This window comes from Elephas maximus, chromosome 19 (genome assembly GCF_024166365.1).
Source record: "Elephas maximus indicus isolate mEleMax1 chromosome 19, mEleMax1 primary haplotype, whole genome shotgun sequence".
Lineage (NCBI taxonomy): Eukaryota > Metazoa > Chordata > Mammalia > Proboscidea > Elephantidae > Elephas > Elephas maximus.
The window spans coordinates 70,255,319-70,269,721 of NC_064837.1; the positions used below are offsets into that span (position 1 = coordinate 70,255,319).

The window sequence follows — 14,403 nt, forward strand, 5'->3', positions numbered from 1 at the left end:
AAGCTCTTGAAGTCTTTTTTATCCCTAGTACTCTGAAATTTCATAACGATGTGTCATGGAATGGATCTATTTTCCATTCATTTTGCCATCATTGGGTGGGTCTTTCCAGTCTAGAAATCCAAGTCCTAAAGTTCTGGAGAGTTTTCTTGAATTATTTCACTGATTATTTCCTCCTCTCCTTTTTTTGGCTGTATTGTTAACTGGATATTAATTGGGTATTGGACCTTCTGGAATGGTCATCTAATTAATTTTCATAAATTTTCTCTTGTATTTTCCATCTTTTTGTTTTTTGCTCCACTTTCTGAGGGATTTCCTCAACTTGATCAGCCAAACTTTCTATTGAATTTGCCACTTTGAATTCTCATATATATTTAATTTACAGGAGCCTGCTTTTTTTCTGAATAATACTTTTGTATGCTATCCTGTTCTTGTTCATGGGTGTAGTATCTTTCTGAGATTAATGATATTTTTAGTTTAGGGGCTTTCTTTTCCTTGAATAATTTCCTGTTTTCTCTAAGTTGTTATTATCTCTCTGTTCTGATAGCTTCTTTTCATGTTAAAGACTTTCCTCATTTGTCTGGAAATTCTAGTTTATTTATATAAAGAGAGAGAACTCAAAAACTCCCTGAAAACTGAGTGCAGGGAGTTAGGCTTTTCAACGGCACGCTACCCTATAGGGTGACATGGTTGGGCTTTTAATTGGCCTGTATCAGATTCCCCAGAAAATATTTCCAATCTCCTGCCTATAAGGTATAGACCTGGTTGCCAGGTTTCTAGGAGCCAGCAGGGAGAAGAAGGCTAGAGGGTTCTCAGCATCCAAAATGAATGTACTTATTTACACCCCCCCCCCATTTTTAGTGCTCCTTTTCTCCTGTTTCCTGTATCTTAGGTCTTCCTCTTTTTCACTCCTTAAGTTTAATAGTACATATTCTCTATTAGCTTTCTGAGAAAGAGTGTATGTCTGAATATGCCTTTATCCATATATCTGTGTATCTGTGACCTGCAATCCAGAGAACTCTCTCTTTTACCAGCTAGAAAATAAACCACATTTTTACCAGGGTGGAAGAGAGGAATTAACATGCTACAAAGAATGAGGGTAGGAGTGAAAATTAGCATATTAGATCACTTCTTACACAGATTTTTGATTCAGTTCTACTTATGTTATCACCACTTCCAAATTTTCTGGTGACCAGTACAACCAATTTCTTTGCTTTTCAGGAATTCAGTGATATAAAACTGGTTGGTTCTGTCCTCCCATCCTTGCAGGCTTCTGACTTTTGACACCTTCTGTCTGTAGTGGGATTTGAAGATGGAATGATGGTAGATGTGTGTTTTCAAATTGCCCTCTTTCCTCAGAAGTTACAAAGTTTTCTTTATCATAAGACTTGATAAACAAGTCCAAGAGGCTTGTGGGGAAAAAAAAAAAAAGCCAGCAATTTTACTCACGTGAGTTTTCTTAGAGAAGTGAGGAGAGTAAATACTGGGAAAGAAAAATAAAATAATTACGGTGATTGGAGGTTTGACTTCTGGCATTTTCTTATGGTTTCAAAAGTGGATTTTGGAGAAACTGCACACAAACTTTGGGAAGACCTCGGCAGTAAGAGATTAAATGAAGCTGTGACGGTGAGACTGCCCACCTGCTCAGAAGTGAAGCTCACAACACACTACAACCTGAGCCCCCAGGTCCGGAAAATGGCAGAAAAGGTAGACTTGCTGAGGGACAGCCACGTCTTCCAGATGTTCTGGGAAGAAGCTGCAGAGTCGCTGAAGGGGTCTGAAGAGGAGTCAGAAGGACAAGTGGTCCACCTTGAAGATGCATATGATGATTTGTATTATCCTTGTTACAAAAGGTTCACTAAACTGTATGGGGATCTGAAGTCAGGAGAGGTCACCTTTGCAGAAGTCGATGCTGCCTTCAAAGACTTTGTCAATAGATACAGCGACCTGACTTTGGAACTCCAAGTCATGTGCACTGTGGATGGGAGCGACCAAAAACACTGGATCCGGGAGCGTGTTGACCAGATCAAGGAATACCATCACCTGCACCAGGCTGCTCACTCAGCCAAGGTCATCTTGAAGGTCAAAGAGAATTTGGGCCTGAAGGGTGACTTCAGTGTTCTTCACACTCTATTAAGCTTTGTAAGTTTTCTGCAGCAACTCCTGGGGGGCAGGGAGGATCCTACCTCAGAGTCCTGGGGACCCATGAGCTTTTTGGCTTTTAAAAGGTAGATAGGATGAGTCACCAGCTTCCTTCAATGATTCTTATTTGGATCGCTCTTTGTAGGTTGGTTCAGTATGAGGATCAAGAATTTAGGAAGGAGGTGAAGACCCTCTTTTAGTAGTCAGATACTTTTAAAGAGTAATTGGTTTCCTTAAGTTATATAAGAAAAAAAGGAATTAATTTTGTTGGCTATCCAACTACATCTCCTAGTTTTAGCCAGGAGCAGCAAAATGATTTTTTTCTGTTAGAACTAAGAAGCAAGTCTTGTTTTTTGTTTTTTATGGTGAGCATTTATCAGGTATACCAAAACCAAACCAAACCCACTGCCGTCGAGTTGATTCCGACTCATAGTGACCCTACAGGACAGAGTAGAACTGCCCCATAGAGTTTACAAGTAGCGCCTGGCGGATCGGAACTGCCGACCTCTTGGTTAGCAGCCGTAGCACTTGACCACTACGCCACCAGGGTTTCCTGATCAGGTATACTGTAACCCATATTATAGCACAAGCAGCCCTGGTGGCACAATGGTTAAGTGATCGGCTTTTGGCCAAAAGGTCAGTGGTTCAAACCCACCAGCTGCTTCTTGGGAGAAAAGACCTGAGGATTTGCTTCTGTGAAGATTTCAGCCGAGGACACCCTATAGGGCAGTTCTACTTTATCTTTTGGGTCGCTACAAGTTGGAATCAACTGAACAGCATACAACAACACAGTATGCCATAGACAGATATGGCAATGATCAAAAGCACAAAATTTGGAATCAGTGCATATAAGCATGAGTAGGTCATAACTCTGAGCCTTAGTGTCTTTTATCTACAAACAGAAAGAATAACAATGTATACCAGCAGGGCTACTGTGAGAAGTAGATTTGTTAAATCTATGCAAAATGCTAAGCAGAGTGTCAGGTACAGAGGAAGAGGAATTACTGGTCAGGGGGCAAGCAGGGAACGAAGGTTATGTTTTACAAGTTCTATCCCTTGTCCAGAGTCCCTGGGTGATGCAATTGGTTAATGCACTCAGCTGCTGACTGAAAGATTAGAGGTTTGAGTGCATCCAGAGGTGCCTCAGAAGAAAGGGCCTGGCGATCCACTCCTGAGAAGTCAGCCATTGTGCACCCTGTGGAGTACAGTTTGACTCTGACACACACGGGCTTGATTCAATGGTAACTTTTTTTTTTTTTCCAATCCTTGTTCAATTCAAGGATAAGGGCGTCTTCCATTTGTTTGCCTGTTGTACCAGCTGCACATACAGGGAGATCAGGGAGGGAGGTAGCCCTTCAGGTGGCCACGTTGCTGCTCTCTGATTCAGGGGTCCCAGGTAACCTTTGCAGATTCACACCAGAACCCTGTCTTGCAGACTGAAACCTTTGACCTCTTTCGCCATGAGAAGCTGACCCAGATCAGCCAGCAGCTTATCCGTGCCAAGAAGCTACTCCAAGACATCAGTGAGGCACGGCGCCAGTGTCTGGAGGAGTTGTGCCTGAGGAAGGAGTTCATTAGTTGGGTTCGGGAAGCGCTTGAAGGTAAAATGAATGAGGAGGGGTGGCCAGGAGTCTGGGGAGAGCTCCAGATGGTTCACTGGGTGGTTTTTCGAAACCTGCATGAAACACCTCCCCTGGATCACGCTAGTCAAAGGCAGAGCCCTGTCATCTGCATTCTCGAGGCAAAAGTGCAGTGTGTATGGAGTCCATTGCTTGTTGGTGGAATTTCTATCAAAATAATAGTTCTCATGTCTGGTGCAGAGATCATTTCCTTTGCCACTTTTTCCCCCACTCTGTGGATGCTTGCTATGAACAGCTGGGAACGATTCCTTAAAAATCTTGCCTCCTCTAGTTTTTCCTCCAGTAGATGTTTTACTAGAGGACAGGGCAAACTCTTCCCTACAGAGAGATTTTAGTACATCACCCTTGGTGGCACTGTGCATTTCTCGTCCAGCCAAGGGCTTGGTAGCCTGTGTACCTGTGGCTTAGGTGCCCCTGATGGAGTTTACTCAGGGAGGGGAGGGGAGAGTAAGACAGAGAGGCCCAGGAGGAGGAGGGAAGGCAGGCCACGCTGGTGTGCAGGGAGAGGTTGGGAGTGCCACCCCTGAGGGTGCGGAGGTCAGTGGGCTCCATCTCCCACCAGGAGCCTCTGCTCTCGACCACGGACTCTGCCCGCTTTGATTCACATTCTTTGATTAGCAATTTAGCCCAAAGAGAATGTACCTCATTCTTTTATAGATAACCATCGGTATACTATTTGCTCCCTAAGCCTCAGTTTCTTTTTGTATAAAATGAGGATGTTGTGTGGATCAAATGGAATAGGGTATGCAAAAGCCTAATACAGTGTCTGGGACATAGTTTTTGTTCAATAAACGTTAGCTGGTTTGTGGTATCGACAAATAGTGCAAAAGAAAAGGTGCCCCAGACTCTTGTTGAAATTATACAGTGGACACGCCCTAGTATCCACTCGATGTCCATTTAACGCTTCAGTAAGGATGTTGTCAAAGGCAGAGTCTCAAAGTGCTGACCTCGTCTCTTCTCTTCCTGAGACATCAATGAGCTGAAGGTGTTTGTGGACCTGGCCTCCATCTCTGCGGGAGAGAATGACATAGACGTGGACCGCGCGGCCTGCTTCCACGATGCCGTGCAGGGCTACGCTTCTCTGCTGTACAAGCTGGACAGAACAGCAGGCTTTGATGAGTTCATGGACCATCTGACAGAACTGTGGAAGGCTCTGGAAAATGACCCGCACCTGCCCAAGAAACTGGTAAGCCTTGTTTCTGGCCCCCAGCAGAATAAGTGTAATAAGGAGGGGGAAAAAAAAACACCCATGTGGTAGGTCTTCGTGCAGCTGTTTACAAGGATGTTCAAAAGCAGTTCTTTATCTATGAAGGTGCCTTCTCTCTCTTATGTTAAAAAGCAAGGTTCAAAACTGCATGTAAACAGTAGTAATCTCTACGATACCAACCACATGAGAAGGAGGTCTGCTAAAATGTCACAGCACGTTTCCCTGAAAGGTAGTAATTGTTGTTTATTCTCTTTACTCTTGGTATTTTTTTATTTTTATAATTTTTATTGTACTTTAAGTGAAGGTTTACAAATCAAGTCAGTCTCTCACACAAAAACCCATATACACCTTGCTACACACTCCCAATTACTCTCCCCCTAATGAGACAGCCCGATATCTCCCTCCAGATCTTTTCGCGTCCATTTCGCCAGCTTCTAACCCCCTCCACCCTCTCATCTCCCCTCCAGGCAGGAGATGCCAATGTAGTCTCAAGTGTCCACCTGATCCAAGGAGCTCACTGCTCACCAGCATCCCTCTCCAACCCATTGTCCAGTCCAATCCATGTCTGAAGAGTTGGCTTCGGGAATGGTTCCTGTCCTGGGCCAACAGAAGGTCTGGGAGCCAGGACCACCGGGGTCCTTCCAGTCTCAGTCAGATCATTAAGTCTGGTCTTTTTATGAGAATTTGGGGTCTGCATCCCACTGCTCTCCTGCTCCCTCAGGGGTTCTCTGTTGTGTTCCCTGTCAGGGCAGTCATCGGTTGTAGCCAGGCACCATCTAGTTCTTCTGGTCTCAGGATGATGTAGTCTCTGGATCATGTGGCCCTTTCTGTCTCTTGGGCTCGTAATCACCTTGTGTCCTTGGTGTTCTTCATTCTCCTTTGATCCAGGTGGGTTGAGACCGACTGATGCATCTTAGATGGCTGCTTGCTAGCGTTTAAGACCCCAGACGCCACTCTTCAAAGTGGGATGCAGAATGTTTTCTTAATAGATTTTATTATGCCAATTGACTTAGATGTCCCCTGAAACCATGGTCCCCAGACCCCTGCTGCCCCTGCTACACTGGCCTTCGAAGCATTCAGTTTATTCAGGAAACTTCTTTGCTTTTGGTTTAGTCCAATTGTGCTGACCTCCCATGTATCGTGTGCTGTTTTTCCCTTCACCTGAAGTAGTTCTTATCTACTATCTAATTAGTGAGTGCCCCTCCACCCTCTTGTAACCACGAAAGAATGTTTTCTTCTCAGTTTAAACTATTTCTCAAGTTCTTATAATAGTGGTCTTATACGATATTTGTCCTTTTGCAACTGACTAATTTCACTCAGCATAATGCCTTCCAGGTTCCTCCATGTTATGAAATGTTTCACAGATTCCTTCCTCACTGTTCTTTATCGATGCGTAGTATTCCATTGTGTGCATATACCATAATTTATTTATCCATTCTTCTGTTGATGGGCACCTTGGTTGCTTCCATCTTTTTGCCATTGGAAACGGTGCTGCAATAAACATGGGTGTGCATATATCTGTTCGTGTAAAGGCTCTTACTTCTCTAGGATATATTCCAAGAAGTGGGATTGCTGGATCGTATGGTAGTTCTATTTCTAGCTTTTGAAGGAAGCGCCAAATCGATTTCCAAAGTGGTTGTACCGTTTGACATTCCCACCAGCAGTGTAGAAGTGTTCCAATCTCTCCACAGCCTCTCCAACATTTATTATTTTGTGTCTTTTGGATTAATGCTAGCCTTGTTGGAGTGAGATGAAATCTCATTGTAGTTTTGATCTGCATTTCTCTAATGGCTAATGATCGTGAACATTTCCTTATATATCCGTTAGCTACCTGAATGTCTTCTTTAGTGAAGTGTGTATTCATACCTTTTGGCCATTTTTTAATTGGGTTTATTGTCTTTTTGCAGTTGAGTTTGTGCAGTATCATGTAGACTTTAGAGATCAGGCGCTAATCAGAAATGTCATAGCTAAAAAATTTTTCCCAGCCCGTAGATAGTCTTTTTACACTTTTGGTGAAGTCTTTGGATGAGCATAGGTGTTTGATTTTTAGGAGCTCCCAGTTATCTAGTTTTTCTTCTGCATTCTTAATAATGTTTCGTATACTGTTTATGCCATGTATTAGGGCTCCTACCATTGTTCCTATTTTTTCTTCCATGATCTTTATCGTTTTAGATTTTATATTTAGGTCTTTGATCCATTTTGAGTTAGTTTTTGTGCATGGAGTGAGGTATGGGTCTTGTTTCATTTTTTTTGCAGGTGAATATCCAGTTCTGCCAGCACCATTTGTTAAAAAGACTGTCTTTTCCCCATTTAACTGCTTTGGGGCCTTTCTCAAATATCAACTGCTCATATGTGGATGGATTTATGTCTGGGTTCTCAATTCTGTTCCATTGATCCATGTATCTGTTGTTGTACCAGTACCAGGCTGTTTTGACTACTGTGGCGGTATAATAGGTTCTAAAATCACGTAAAGTAAGGCCTCCCACTTTCTTCTTCTTTTTCGGTAATGCCTTATTTATCTGGGGCTTATTTCCCTTCCGTATGAAGTTGGTGATTTGTTTCTCCATCTCATTAAAGAATCTTGTTGGGATTTGGATTGGAATTGCATTAAATGTATAGATTGCTTTTGGTAGAATAGACATTTTTATGATGTTAAGTCTTCCTATCCACGAGCAAGGTATGTTCTTCCACTTATGTAAGTCTCTTTTGGTTTCTTGCAAAAGTGTACTGTATTTTCTTTGTATAAGTCTTTTACATCTCTGGTAAGATTTATTCCTAAGTATTTTATCTTCTTGGGAGCTACTGTAAATGGCACTAATTTGGTGATTTCCTCTTCGATGTTCTTTTTTATTGGTGTAGAGGAATCCAACTGATTTTTGTGTGTTTATCTTGTATCCCGATACTCTGCTGAAGTCTTCTATTAGTTTCAGTAGTCTTCTGGAGGATTCCTTAGGGTTTTCTGTGTATAAGATCATGTCATCTGCAAATAGAGATACTCTTACTTCTTCCTTGCGTATCTGGATGCCCTTTATTTCTTTATCTAGCCTAATTGCTCTGGCTAGGACTTCCAGCACAATGTTGAATAAGAGTGGTGATAAAGGGCATCCTTGTCTGGTTCCTGATCTCGATGGGAATGTTTTCAGGCTCTCTCCATTTAGGGTGATGTTGGCTGTTGGCTTTGTATAAATGCCCTTTATTATGTTGAGAAATTTTCCTTCTATTCCTATTTTGCTGGGAGTTTTTTTATCATGAATAGGTGTTGAACTTTGTCAAATGCCTTTTCTGCATCAATTGATAAAATCATGTGATTCTTGTCCTTTGTTTTATTTATGTGGTGGATTACATTAATTGTTTTTCTAATGTTGAACCATCCCTGCATACCTGGTATGAATCCCACTTGGTCATGGTGAATTATTTTTTGATATGTTATTGAATTCTATTGGGTGGAATTTTGTTTAGGATTTTTGCGTCTACGTTCATGAGGAATCCCAGTGCCCTCAAGTCGATTGCTACTCACAGCAACCCTATAGGACCTATATCATGAGGACCTATATCATGAGGGATATAGGTCTATAATTTTCTTTTCTTGTGGTGTCTTTACCTGGTTTTGGTATCAGGGAAATGGTGGCTTCATAGAATGAGTTTGGTAGTATTCCACCCTTTTCTATGCTCTGAAATACCTTTAGTAGTAGTGGTGTTAACTCTTCTCTGAAAGTTTGGTAGAACTCTGCAGTGAAGCTGTCCGTACCAGGGATTTTTTTTGTTGGGAGTTTTTTGATTACCTTTTCAATCTCTTCCTTTGTTATGGGTCTATTTAGTTGTTCTGCCTCTATTTGTGTTAGTTTAGGTAGGTAGTGTGTTTCTAGGAATTCATCCATTTCTTCTAGGTTTTCAAATTTGTTCAAGTATAGTTTTTTACAGTAATCTGATATGATTCTTTTAATTTCAGTTCGGTCTGTTATAATATCGCCCATCTCATTTCTTATTTGGGTTATTTGCTTCCTCTCCTGTTTTTCTTTTGTCAGTTTGGCCAATGGTTTATCAATTTTGTTGAGTTTTTCAAAAAATCAGCTTTTGGTCTTGTTAATTCTTTCAATTGTTTCTCTGTTTTCTATTTCATTTAGTTCAGCTCTAATTTTTATTATTTGTTTTCTTCTGGTGCCTGTGGGTTTCTTTTGTTGCTCTCTTTCTATTTGTTCAAGTTGTAGGGATAGTTCTTTGATTTTGGCCCTTTCTTCTTTTTGGACGTGTGCATTTATTGATACAAATTGGCCTCTGAGTACCACTTTTGCTGTGTCCCAAAGGTTCTGATAGGAAGTGTTTTCATTCTCATTGGATTCTCTGAATTTCTTTATTCCCTCCTTAATGTCTTCTATAATCCAGTCTTTTTTGAGCAGGGTATTGTTCAGTTTCCAAGTGTTTGATTTCTTTTCTCTGCTTTTCCTGTTATTAATTTCCGCTTTGATGGCCTTATGGTCAGAGAAGATGCTTTGTAATATTTCAATGTTTTGGATTCTGCTAAGGCTTGCTTTATGACCTAATATGTGGTCTATTCTAGAGAATGTTCCATGTGCACTAGAAAAGAAAGTATACTTGGTTGCTGTTGGGTGGAGTGTTCTGTATATGTCTCTGAGGTCAGGTTGGTTGATTGTGGCATTTAGATCTTCCGTGTCTTTACTGAGCTTCTTTCTGGATGTCCTGTCCTTCACCGAAAGTGGTGTGTTGAAGTCTTCTACTATTATTGTGGAGCTGTCTAGCTCACTTTTCAATGCCGATAGAGTTTGTTTTATGTATCTTGCAGCCCTGTCATTGAATGCATAAATATTTAATATGGCTATATCTGTTTGTTGTATTGTCACTTTAATCATTATATATTGTCCTTCCTTATCCTTTCTGATGGATTTAACTTTAAAGTCTATTTTGTCAGAAATTAATATTGCCACTCCTGCTCTTTTTTGATTGTTGTTTGCTTGATATATTTTTTTCCATCCTTTGAGTTTTAGTTTGTTTGTGTCTCTAAGTCTAAGGTGCGTCTCTTGTAGGCAGCATATAAACAGATCTTGTTTCTTAATTCATTCTGCCACTCTCCGTCTCTTTATTGGTGCATTTAGTCCATTTACATTCAGGGTTATTATGGATAGGTATGAATTTCATGTCTTTTTTTGTGTGTTCACAGTTTCTTTTTCCCACTTGATTTTATGTGCAGAGTAGATTCTTTATATATTGTCCTTTCCTCATTTGTTGTTGTTAATTTTGTTTCTGCTGAGTCTGTATTTTTCCCTCATATTTTATTTTGATGAGTAGAATAGTTTGTCTCCTTTGTGGTTACCTTATTATTTACCCCAATTTTTCTAAATTTAAAACTAACTTTTATTTCTTTGTATCGCTGTATCTTCCTCTCCATATGGAAGGTGCATGATTACATTTCTTAGTCCCTCTTTATTATTTTAACATTCTCTTCTTTTATATAGTAACATCATTGTTACCCTGTTTTGGGCTTTTATATATATATAAAATCTTGCTTTGTTTTTTTGATTTCCGTGTCTGGGTTGACTTCTGGTTGCTCTGCCCAGTGTTCTAGTCTTGGGTTGACACCTCATATTATCGATTTTCTAAGCAAAGAACTCCCTTTAGTATTTCTTGTAGTTTTGGTTTGGTTTTTACGAATTCCCTAAACTTGTGTTTATCTGGTAATATCTTAATTTCACCTTCATATTTAAGGGACAGTTTTGCTGGATATATGATTCTTGGCAGGCAGTTTTTTTCCTTCAATTTTTAAAATATGTCATCCCATTGCCTTCTTGCCTGCATGGTTTCTGCTGAGTAGTCCGAGCTTATTCTTATTGGCTTTCCTTTGTAGGTGACTTTTTGTTTATCCCTCGCTTCTCTTATAATTCTCTGTTTATCTTTGGTTTTGGCAAGCTTGATTATAATATGTCTTGGTGACTTTCTTTTAAGATCTACCTTATGTGGAGTTCGATGAGCATCTTGGATAGATATCTTCTCATCTTTCGAAATATCAGGGAAGTTTTCTGCCAACAAATCCTCAACAATTTTCTCTGTATTTTCTGTTATCCCTCCCTGTTCTGGTAATCTAATCACTTTTAAGTAATTTCTCTTGGTAGTGTCCCACATGATTCTTAAGGTTTCTGCATTTTTTTAAATTCTTTTATCTGATTTTTCTTCAAATATATTAGTGCCAAGTGATTTATCTTTGAGTTCAGAAATTCTAGCTTCTACCGGCTCAATTCTGCTCCTCTGACTTTCTATTGAGTTTTCTACTTCTGTAATTTTATTGTTAATCTTCTGAATTTCTGATTGCTGTCTGTTTATGGATTTTTCCAGCTTATTAAACTTTTCATTATGTTCCTGAATAATCTTTCTAATTTCTTCAGTTGCTTTATCTGTGTGTTCCTTGGCTTGTTCTGCGTATTGCCTCATTTCCTTCTGATGTCTTGAAGGGTTCTGTATATTAAACTTTTGTATTCTGGCTCTGGTAATTCCAGGAATGCACTTTCATCCAGAAGATCCCTGGGTTCTTTGTTTTGAGAGCCTGCTGAGGTGATCATGGTCTGTTTCTTTATGTAACTTGATATTGACTGTTGTCTCCGAGCCATTTATAAATTATTGTATTGGTTTATGCTTGCTTACTGTGTCGTAGCTGCTTGCTTTGTTTTGTTTTAGTATACCCCTATGGGTTGCTTCAGTGAGCTAGCTTGAATACTTTTGCCTTTGGAGCTCTGGTGTCCTGTCCCCAGCTGGCTAGAGCTGTTCTCAGGTATATCAGTCTAGGCGTCCATTCAATTTTCTTGTATGAGTTCAGCTCAGGTTTCCAGGTAGCTGATCATCAAGTGTGTGGTACAGGCTCTGTCCTACAGTCTTAGAGGGGCAGGGGTGATTAGCATATATACCCATATCTGATTGCAGCAGGGGATCACAGTCTGAACAAGGCAGGGCGCTGAGAACCAACCCCCATGTGTCTCTGAAGAAAATGCGTCTCTGTTCCCTAGAGTGTGCTGCTGGGTCGGTTCTTCAGAGAGACCATGGGCACCCAAAATTTTTTTATTGTAAGGACTAGGGGGTACTAGTTATCTTTGGACCCCTGTCGAGGGTGGCTGGGTGACCTGAGTGGAGCTACCAGTCCTTAGGTCCCTGTTGTGGGGTAGGTGAGGACCTTGTTTAATAAAAAGCAATTTCAAACATCAAACTCCCATGTTTCCACCGCACAGCTGAAATGGTTGGAGTTTGCCAACAAGGGCCTATTCTCCCGAAATAGGCCACACAGGTCCATGCAGAAGGGAAGGGTGCTCAAGGTCCACAGATGGTTTGCCTGGACAGGAGCCACTTCTGTCCTGAGCTCCCCCAGTTAATGGAGCTAGCAAATTATCTTTTCCCCCCGGTTGCAAATATTTTCCTTCCCGAAGGCCGGGAGGACAGCTCCAGGTGCTCACCAGGGTCTATCTCAGGCCTAGGGATTCAGCCGCTGAAGCTGGCTTGGGGGTTGGGGGGGCGCGGTAAAATATATGCAAGTACTTAGCTTTTGCCTACAGCACAGTTCTTCTCAATTCCAGAGGTGTGAGTGGGCTGTGTGGCTGGCTGCTTTTCCCTGAGGAAACTGCGGCGCAACGCTAGGACCAGTCCACCTCCGCCGCCACTCTGGGAATGTAGACTCAGGGCTCCCCGCTATTCAGGTCCGGTAACTCCTCTCTGGTTCTTTCTTCCCCTGCCTCTCAGTTCGTTGTCTAAGCTTGCCTTTGATGCTCAGGGATCCCAGCTTGTCACAAATATACTCATTTCACTTGTTTTTTCTGGTCTTTGTTGTAAAGAGGGCTCGTCGGAAGGGTCTGTCTATTCCGCCATTTTGGCTCCACCTCTACTCTTCGTATTTTTCTTATCTTCCACAACTGGCATGTTAATTTTTTATCAGGAAGAAAAACTATAAGCATGCCATCTGCACGAGGGCCCTCCTAGCCATGTGTCACGTACACAATGTGCACTCCATGTACTGTGTGTGCCACATGTCCTGTGGAACTCCCCAAACGAGCAGATGCTGTCCGGGGACCTGGACCACCCTCAGGACAGCTGGCTCTATGTGACGGGTGAGGGAGGAAAAGAGAAATGGAATGAGCAGATGGGCTGTTTGCATTTTCCGTGCTAGAAGCTCAAGTCCAGATGAAAGCTTGGACAGTTTTTCCTTAATTCTTTTGAGGATAACTAACTGGAGTGCACAAAACAACATTTGGAATTTCAGGCCCCATAGCCCTGGATCCAGCATTGCTCCCTGGAAGGTTCTCTGTGCTGAGGACCCAGCAGACTAGTGGCCTTTCCTAGGAGAGCAGGCTTTGTGCCTGGCCACCCTCAACCATGCCCATAAACACAGGCGAGTGCCCTCCACGTGCCAGCCGGGGCCCCAGGCAGTGGTGGAGACTCGGGTCAACAGCTTCTTACAGAAACGGCAATACCAAGGTGTCCTGAGAGCAATGAACACAAGCACATGGAGCTGTCGCCAATCCAGTCGTGGGCGTGGGCAAGGAAGACTCCCCTGAGAGGGGACTACAGAGCTGAGACCTGGTGGGGTTCGGGGACAGTGGAGGCATTCTTCTAGGGAAGGCAGAGGAGGGATAAGTACTGCTGGGAGCAGAGAAAGACCATGATCACCTAACCCATAGCCCATTTTCTCGACTTTTGTTCCAATAGTGTGATTCTGCCAGGAACCTGGAATGGCTAAAAACAGTGAAGGAAAGCCATGGGTCTGTGGAGCTCTCGTCCCTGTCCCTGGCAACAGCCATCAACAACAAAGGCATCTATTTCATTGAGGCACCCAGAGATGGCCAAGTAAGTGACCTCGGGTCCCAGGAGGGGCTTTAGAGGGTGTGCTCGGGGTGCTGCACATGTAGGGGTCTCCTGACCACGCCCCTCCTGATATGCCACAGGTCTCTCCGGACTCGGTCCTACGCTTGGTCCTTCCTGAGAGTCACGGTGACAGTGGACAAATACAAGAGTACTCTTTAGAAGAGCTGAGGGAGCTTCTGAACAAGCTGATGTTGATGTCTGGCAAGAAAGAGCAGAACAACGTTGAAGTGGAGGTGTTTTCTGAGGTGAGCGCTCACGATTATGTCTCAGCCAAGCAGGGCGACACAATCTTACCTGTTTGGGCTGAGTCTGCCCACTGCTGAGTTTCTGGAGAAACTCCAAATGGCATGAGTTTCGATTTAATTAATAAGAAGTCCCTGGAGAAGAGAACTAGTGGGTTTGCAGAATGTACGTCACCCAAGTTCATGGCCCAAGAAGAGAAGTCCAGGCATGACAGACTCTTAGATTTGCAATCCTCCTTAGGGTCCTTAGTATGAACTGTAGGTAATCTACTGCACTAGAGCAGAGATAACCCAATGGATAGTTCTTAGAAAGATACTTAAA

General features: G+C 42.3%; 1 protein-coding gene across 5 annotated transcripts in view; it reads left to right on the plus strand.

Moving 5' to 3' along the window:
* Window positions 1–14,403, plus strand: part of RNF213 (ring finger protein 213) — a 135,679-nt gene that overhangs the window by 47,950 nt on the left and 73,326 nt on the right. For all 5 annotated transcript variants that reach the window (XR_007514234.1, XM_049861496.1, XM_049861497.1 and 2 more), the window contains 5 exons: window positions 1,553–2,139; window positions 3,575–3,740; window positions 4,748–4,965; window positions 13,684–13,821; window positions 13,920–14,084. Coding sequence is in view for 4 of the 5 variants with exons in the window: in XM_049861496.1 (XP_049717453.1) it covers window positions 1,553–2,139; window positions 3,575–3,740; window positions 4,748–4,965; window positions 13,684–13,821; window positions 13,920–14,084 (1,274 nt within the window). In the remaining variant the exon portion in view is untranslated. The remainder of the gene's footprint in view (window positions 1–1,552; window positions 2,140–3,574; window positions 3,741–4,747; window positions 4,966–13,683; window positions 13,822–13,919; window positions 14,085–14,403) is intronic.